The 9,010-nt window shown below is 38.8% G+C and overlaps 2 protein-coding genes across 3 annotated transcripts in view; one reads left to right on the plus strand and one right to left on the minus strand.

Moving 5' to 3' along the window:
- The window catches only part of LOC109043598 (Ca[2+]-channel protein alpha[[1]] subunit T), a 370,781-nt gene that overhangs the window by 293,339 nt on the left and 68,432 nt on the right, over positions 1 to 9,010 (minus strand). The window lies entirely within an intron of this gene.
- Positions 1,440 to 9,010, plus strand: part of LOC109036148 (ceramide synthase 5) — an 8,621-nt gene continuing 1,050 nt past the window's right edge. Inside the window, exons 1-4 of the mRNA XM_072296533.1 lie at positions 1,440 to 1,585; positions 2,989 to 3,228; positions 3,527 to 3,632; positions 8,339 to 8,560. Of these exons, the coding sequence (XP_072152634.1) occupies positions 1,440 to 1,585; positions 2,989 to 3,228; positions 3,527 to 3,632; positions 8,339 to 8,560 (714 nt within the window). The remainder of the gene's footprint in view (positions 1,586 to 2,988; positions 3,229 to 3,526; positions 3,633 to 8,338; positions 8,561 to 9,010) is intronic.

Raw genomic sequence — 9,010 nt, forward strand, 5'->3', positions numbered from 1 at the left:
TTTTGTCGGATTTGCCGAAAAAAATCCCCAAATTTTCCACCTTATTGTAGGAGAAGTTTTTCACTCTGGAAATGGTCGGTGCGAGTATGGAATTTCCTTTGAAAAACGAGCATTGTTTTCTGTGAGTAGATATAAAACGCATTTTTAAGGTAATAATATGTAGATAGATACAAAAGAATATGTGAAACAAAATTCAAATATTCAGACCACCGTTGGAAACAGATGGTCTTGATGCATAGTTCTATAATGGTTTACCGAACGTGTAAAAAACTCTGAACGTTCGCATAAAAAAGTTACCGTAAAGCGGAAGGCTACACCCAAACTGCCGTGAGGCTCTGCTATGATGTGAATATTTTACTAATATTTTTATTATTCTCTCGTGCGAAGAGCCGTTGGTTCCTCTCCGTGAGTGTCTATTTTAAATACTTAAAAGTACCGTTATACTTTTCTTTGACCGTACAATTCGTATGGGAAAAGTAGTGTAAATCGATACGAAAGCCTGTTCAAGTGTGCTCTCCAATTTCAGCTGTCCCTTTAAAATATAGTGATACTCGCGGAGAGTGTTTTCAAGTAAGTTTGTCTCGTGATTATTTTATTTATCATTTTTATATTCACATTGTATTTATTGCTCGCCTGCTAGGGATGCTTAAAAAGGTTCCTCGGATGAGGAAAAAAGTGAAATTCTCAGGGTTTTTATCTACTTCTTTATTTATTTTTCTTATTTATTTTCATTTTATAATTTTTCACGTTTTTCTTTTCTTGGTGAAAAAATAAACCACAGTTCTCTTAACTTTTGATCGTGTAATGTCTACAAAACAGTGCGACATCAGTTATGTTTTACACTGAAAAAAATCCGTGAAACAGCCTTTGCCTGAGCTTTGAAATCGTTGCATGTTTGCTATAGTCTTAAAGGATCCAATTAAATTCAGAAAAGCGTCCATTACAATGATGTCCACGGAGAAAAAAACAAAAAGCGAAAAACTTTCACGTTTTTGTAAGTTTAACTTATTACATATTTTAAATTTACGATTTTTGTTTTTTGTGTTGTTGGTAAAAGTATGTATATGTGCCCTTCATAATACCGTTTCCCACCCTCAGACCCGACAACCCCCGCAATTCTCACAGATCTTTATCATTAAATGGCGATTACAGATTTATTTATTGTTTTTACTTCCGGCACTGTCGGGTCAGGTAATTTACTCATTTTGATCTTTTTTGGTTCGGTTCAAAGACCTATGGGAAAAAATGAGGGCAATGCACGCATAAGATTATGAAAAAATATTACATCGCCGACTTTTCTAGGTAGGTTTTTTTTCTGTGACTGTTTATTTTATTTTGTGAAATTTTCAGGCTGATTTTGGTGGCTACTTTATCCTCACTGCATGACGATTGAGCAACTTCCAAATGAAAAGAAAAACTTCATCGAGGATTAAATAAAGATGAACTTCTCCCGTCAGCCAGATAAGTTATTTTTTAGTACTCCGTTTTGGCTACCACCGAACGTGACCTGGGACTATTTTGAACGATGCGATACAGGAGATGGCTTTCAATTCCCGAGCGTCAAAGATCTGTACGCCGCCTGGAAGTTAGTTCCTCTGTTTTTAATCGCAAAATATGGGGTGGAAAAGTGAGTAACAATTTGTTTTATTGCGCCAATATTTTTGAAAGTTTGTACGTACCTCTTAGATTTGCTATTTTTAAACACAGTCGATATTTTCGTAGAAGACAAATTCGGAAACTTTACCGTCTTGTAAATACATATATGTTAGTGTGACTTGCGCAATGTTCTGATCTTTCCTTCCTGAAATGTTTTCTCCGTTCCCAACTGTTACCTAAACAAGAATGACTAATGCGACAAAGTCGTTCAGTGCGCATCCAACGAAAGACATTTGGAAGTATTTCTGCCAAAGGGAACTACGTGCCATATGACGTGAGCTCTGTTATGCATACATTCTTATGGGTATTAGGGTTCATGTCTTAATGCGCACCTAGTTCCGTTCGGCAGAAATACGTCCATTTGATTTTGCTAAACAGTAAAAAGTAGGGACGACAGTATAGAATCTTGGTGTGAAATTTGGTTCATATCCCACTCTGAGGTTTCATTAATCTCACCCTAAGAACCAGAGTGATGAGAATGCAGCGCGGAATATACTGTACTTATGGAGTAACTCACACTCTTATGGAGCGAAACCTCCTCTTTTGATACAGAGTGTCGTACGCTCCTGCTAAGCGAGCCACTTATGTTACTCATAGGTTTTTTGGGCACTTTATGAACTTCACTACACTTTGTACCGGGTTTTACCCCGAGATTTTAAAAGTGATCCGTCAGAAATGCACATCGCAACCTACGCTCAACAATTGGACGTGCTTCTGCCAAACGGAACCATGTGCATTATGACGTGAGCCCTGTTTTGCATGTATTTTTATGGGTCTCAGGGCTCATGTATCAATGCTCATAGTTCCGTTTGGCAGAAATACGTCCAGTTCAAAACCGGGTGAGGCAGGACCCGAAGCTTTTAAGCGTCCAGCCCACCTACAAACTAGGGGCCTAAAAGAGACTCATCGATGGAACTGTTGACTGTTGCCTTTCAAAGATCGTCGGGCCGACGATCTTTGAGGGTAACCGATGTGTTCAGTGTTCGGGATACATCACAGATCAGATCTTGAAATTTTCAAGGCATTCCGTGCAGAAATGGCACGGAAGAATCAGAAGAATCAGAAGAATCAGTGCCAGTTTGAGAGCCCCAGTTTGTACGTGGGCTGGACGCTTGAGGAAAAAACTTGTACGATACTGAGTGCCACAGAGTTATCGTATCGGAGCACCAGCAGACTAGGTTCATAAAAAACGAATCCATGACGAAAGATTATTGGAAATACTCGCTGTTTCCGCATGAAATCCTAGGTGAGGGTGAGGCGTTGCCAAAAATCACGAATAAGATTCCTTTTCATGCCATCTGATTGAGACTGAAAAATATTATTTTGTTGTAGATACGTTGGTCCAAAGGTTGGCGCATGGGCTGGGATACAAGACGAAGAGCGTAAAAAACCGCCACATGTGGACTTGCTAGAAAAAGCCCATTGGTCCAAGCCTTGGGGGAAATGGAGCGACAATGAAATATCAGCGCTTACGAAACAACTTGACTGGACCGAGGAACAAATTAGAGAATGGTTCAAAGCTAGAAGAAAATTCGCATTGCCTACGACTTTAGAGAAATTCAGTGAAAGTTTGTAAGTACCTCAACGAAGTAGATTGTCTATCTACAAAATATCTACCTTCCAAGTTTTACTACGTCCGCCAATTGATTACATACTTTTATTTATTCTAAATGCTATTTTTACGAGGAAACATGCCGAGTGATGCGTCAATTCCCTCTTAAATTAAATTAAAATTACCATGTCTAGTGTTCTATTGAGGTTCGCAAGTACGCGTGTCGGCAGACATTTTTTTATTAATTTCCAACTACATCTTTAGTATAATCAACCCAGATTTTTTATCTTCTTCATTTTACAATTGATTTTCTTGCAGTTGGCGTTGTTTCGGCTTCATATTCATTCTTGCGTATGGTTTATACGTTCACTGGTCTAAAGATTGGTTTTGGGACATCAAACTTGCCTTCAAAGATTACCCCCAGGTATCACATACCTTCAGTTTTTAACTTTAACCTAAATTTTCTTTCATATGTTACTTTCTTATGCAAAATCTATCCAATTTTACTCTCGCCAAGAGAAAAATTGTCACATGTACATTTTTTATGTTTTTATCTAAAATTGTATAATAACTATTCAAACTAGCAAAAGTTAATTCACCAAAGCTAATTTAACTGCTTGTTTTTTTAAACCTGGGTCCAAAAATAAGCCAATTTCGAAACATATACTCACTGCCCTGCTAAAAATTTTTCATGGAATTCCATGGTATTCCGTGCTGTTTCTCATGGAATCCCATGGTGAAGACACGGAACTCCATGGAGACTCCATGAAGACTCCATGGAGGAGGCACGGAACTCCATGGTGACTCTTTGGGTTTCCGTGGAGACTGCATGGGATTCCATGGTGGCAGCAGGAGATTCCGTGGTGGCTACATGGAATTTCAAGGGAGCGTAACGGAATAGCAGAGAACATGCATTGGAAACACCGCGAAACACTAGAGACCACCACAAGAATAAACATGGTAAATCTGTAAGCCTTTGATCATTGACAATCAGCAACTATTTGCTGTTTCGTTATGGATCATAGAATTAAGTTGAATTACTCACCGAAGTTCACAAGTGAGGGCCACTAAAATGTTTCATGTCATCAGTTATCACAGAATAAGTCTTCATTAGTGCACTGAAATTTCTACAACCATGGCATTCCCAAGACAATGCCCACTATTTAACGATAATTTAATAATTGTACCAGTAGGGTAGCAACTACTTTCTGTACGGAGAATGTTTTCATTTAAAAATATGATGAACTCAGAGATTTGCTATGGTTGACAGAGATGTAATAATAATTTGCTGCTTATACTCTGTTTAAGACAACTGAAATAACCGCAATAGTTTGTCAAAAAACAGAAAACACGCAGCTTCTTCGAACCTGTAGGTACAGCTTTAAAGTCTGTCAATTAGAGACCAAACGTCTGTGTTTTGAAAGATTAGTTTAGACACTAACTATTCAATAGGATCGCCTTTACTGAAGCTCAACCGTCATACTTCCAAATCTCCTGTGTGAAACCAACATTGAATTGTAGAAAGAACCGAATAGCGGTAATAGCAAAACCAATGAGAATTGAGTTGTATCTATCAGAATTTTTTCATTCTATTTCTACGCATGGTCAAAATAAAAATTTGAAGATCGATTACCAAGAGTCCATCGCGATACACTGCTGGCTTACTTTCAGGTTAATCAAAATTCACCAACTTCGAGGTAACATTACTTTCGTAACGAAGAAGACTCGAATTCGAGCTGATACTAATTAAATCACATAAAAAAAATTAAAATTTGCATTACTGGCAGTGATAACCAACAACTCATCTTGTGTTGACAAAGTGATTCAGTTCCGACTCCAAAACAAAACCTGCGTTGCAATCCTGCCGGCCTGCCCTGTTTCATGAGTTTCATGTTGAAATTGTATAAAAATAAAAATAAAAGCAAGAATAGAACGCAAATGTTTAAAGCGTGTGAAGTATGGAAACATTATCGGCGTTACGCATTTCAGTAATAAATGAGCGAATGAGTTTTTCTAGATCATGCAGATTTAAATAAAAAATCCTCAATTCAATTCGGCAAGTCAGGAGATGTGCCGCCTCGCCCTGCCCTGTCGGTATTTTGAGGTTAGGTTATCAACGAGGCGTGAATCCAAGGCGGATAAAGAATGGTGGTCGCATTTCGTACCCTCTGGACGTCACACGGTATCGGGTACATCGGGTACATGGGCTGGCCGAGGCCGGGGGGGCCGACTCAACCTCGGATTGCACGGCATAACCCGTACCCTCCTGACGTCACAACGCTTCAAGATGGCAGCCAAAATCGAAATGCGACCACCATTCTTTATCCGCCTTGGCGTGAATCGTCAGGCTCAATGAAGCTCTCGCAAACCATACAGTAATTCTCAGAAATTTATATATTTCTTGACTTCCTGCTTTCGCTACATCACGCCAAAATCCGAGTTGAATGCAAGGGCCTTGAACTGAATCTAGGTAAGTCATGAATAACAATGATTAGCAATTCCTATTACTGAATGTAGGCATAGGCACCAATAGTGAACTATCAGCCACTGATCTGTAACCTCTCCATAGGAATCATAGCATTACAGTTATTTCTGTATTTTGATAAACTATTCTAACATTCTTTGTTGAATAGTAGATTCGTATGTGCTCATCATTTTCTCTATCTTCTCCTTGGTCACTCCTCCGAGTCTGCACCCCAAACATGAACCGTGATCGATTATTGGTTACAGTCTCCCTTATCGTGTTTTCAGCACACGGTCAACATTCTAACAGCATTCCATTCCTAGCTGCTCATCAGCTCATGTCATTGTCCTCCTCAGGGATAATATCAGATATCTGTCAGATCATATGAGATCGCCATTTCCTATCGTTTGCCGAAACCCATATAGACTGTGAATAAAATTCACAGGTGGAGAACTACTTAGGACTGAAAAAGAAACCTTAAATACAGGCCCTTCTAGATTTTTTTGCTGTGTGTGATGGAAACTAAAGCCCACCTCAGACAGTCTAGCTTTCCTCCACTTATACCGAGTGAAAAGTTGGATCGTTTGATACGGACATGAGAACATAGAGCTCGCTCATCGTATGTTGAAACAAATGTTTCTCTCCGATTAGCTCTGAATTCGCACCACTCAACAGGTAAATTCATGTAGTCAGGTGGCACACACTGGTGAATGGTGACTTAAACAATACTTTTGACGATTGTCTCAACGTATGATGCGTGAGCTCTGACATTTGTTTGAGAAGTTGAACGGAACCTTGGTGTGACCTGACTTTCAAATTTTTGTTCAACCTCTCAAATGATCGTTATGTTCTCGTGTTGTATTACACGATCCAACTTTTCATTTGACATGAGTGAAGGAAAAGTGACGTCTGAATTGAGCCTTAGCTATTACTTGGTATTTTTATTCAGAAATGTAAGTAGTGTGAGAGATATATCTGAAGTTACAGATGAGGCCTTAAACTTTTAACTCTAGAGGGTTAAAACATCACATCCTTATCAACGATGTTTCAGTGAATTATCAGATGTCCAATAATTTACTTCCTATTTTTATGGCTACCAATGCAATAATTGCTTTTACACACAATTTTACCAATGCTTTTTCACAAGTATTTTGTCCTATTACTAAAAATTATTTGGCTATCCTCAGAACTTATTTTAACTTCTCAAGAAATGTTGGTTGGCTTCACCTTGAGATTGTTTTAATTTAGTGCTGATCATTGGTTGTACTCATGGTTTTGATGCGCTGTACATTATTCATTTTTCAGAGCTTTCATAAAAACACACCGAGACATTTACCTGCCTTGTTCAGCTGCAGCAATCGCCATTTGTTTCTATCATCTGGCAGTTCCTTTGATCTTATCGAACAGCCATTCGCAGGGAATTAGTGGCAACCTTTAAACCATCAAGATGCAATTAAGCTTCCCAGACAGAAACCAAAATCTACAGTTCATATTTCACTCTCTTGGCCTCTAATTTGGATAGTGTTGTGATAATTTTTGGTGCTGTTTTCGTGCTTATTGTGAAATAATTTGAATATGTTTTCACATTGTCAACTGAATGAAATCTTATTTGAAACGTTGAGCGTGCAGTATGTGACGCGAAGGTACAGTGCGGTAGTTTCTCAATTGTTAAAAGAATTATTACATCTCTGTCAAGTATAGTTGGTACTATGTGTCTTCAAGTTGGTGAGTGTATCATTTTCAATTTATTTTGATTACAAGGAAAACTTGTAAATCATCTAATTAAATACTAAAAAAACCAGCAACATTGAGTAGAACAGTTCTATGATGACTTAAAGAAACAACACCATGGTAACTTGATGGTGGAAACCTGCATGAGACACAGTGAGTGCTGTGGCAGGTTTCCACGGTGAGAATTTGCCGTGGAGAAATTTTCCATGGAGAAATTTTCCATGGTGACATTTTCCGTGGTGCTTTCCGTGGAGAAATTTTCCATGGAAAAAATTTTCCGTGCCCCAATTTTACGTGGAGAAATTTTCCATGGAAAACCAGCATGGAATTCCATGAAAATTTTTAGCAGGGTGGTCACTTCTCAGTGATACAATCTCTGATAGGTCCAAGAAAAATTCCAACAACTTTTGCAAATTTTAGCAATTTCCTTGAACCAAGTATGTTTTTATTTTTAGGTCAATCCTTTTAGACCTTTTTTCCTTCATGGATCACAATTTAAAAATGCGAAAAAATGGTCAGAAAAACATTCCGCAATACTATGTACTATTTGTTTATACTATGTATGCGCAATACTTCTTCAGTCTGAATTTTAAACACATTTGGACGTATTTCTGTCTAACGGAACTAAGCGCCGCAGGGTAGGAAGGTGGAGGGGGGTTTGGATTGGCGGCGGAACCGGGCGTCGCGTCGGGCTCATTCGTTCCTATACTCGCTATGCTTTTCCTTGGCGCTCAGTTCCGTTTGACAGAACACGCTATCCGGGATTCTAAATTCCTCAAAAGGAACTCAAATTGGCGTTTAGTTCCGTTTGACAGAAGCACGTCCATTTGATCCAACCCGTTTTGCAATTTTGACCTATTAAAGAAATCCATTGACAGCCTATCCACTAATTTTTGGAAAGAAATGATTAAGGTCACTGTATGTTTCTGCCGCAGCCGGTTACAAGGGACATGTATTGGTACTTCCTCATATCACTGGCGAATTACTCCGCGTGGAATATCTCACAATTCTGGGATGTGCCAAGGAAGGACCCGAAGCTCTTAATGCTCCATCATTTTGCAGCGGTGTTCCTGTTGTCATCATCATGGATCGGTGGCGCGCATAGAATCGGCCTCTACACATTATTAATTCATGATGTCGGTGATGTATTGGTGGAGGTAAATGACATTATAAAACTAAATTAAACTTAATCATGGACGGTTCATTGACGAGGAACCGTCGCGTCGCACAGTATATCTAGTCAATTGGGGGGGGGGGGGGGGGTCGGACAAAATTTGGAAACTTTAAAAGCTTATAACTCAGTTCTTACAAAACTTTAAGGTCTTAAAAGTGGTTCCATTGGTTTCCCGTGACATTTTCTTCTAGAGGAACCCCTTTAAATTTAAAATGAGACATATTAAATATCAAAATTTACAGTTTTAATGTACAATTTTATGTTCGATCTCTCTACTTGACTCCATCCACTGTGCGTCGTTGGCACCTTTGTAGCCAGCAACGAATTGAGAATTGCGCATGAAGAGTGGCTGCAGGCGTCATCACAAAGAGAGCATTGAAAGCGAAGGGAAAAAAAGGAAAAAAAGAGGGAAATAAATGAAGAACAATATTAA

This window comes from Bemisia tabaci, chromosome 2, assembly GCF_918797505.1.
Source record: "Bemisia tabaci chromosome 2, PGI_BMITA_v3".
In the NCBI taxonomy this organism is placed as follows: Eukaryota; Metazoa; Arthropoda; class Insecta; order Hemiptera; family Aleyrodidae; genus Bemisia; species Bemisia tabaci.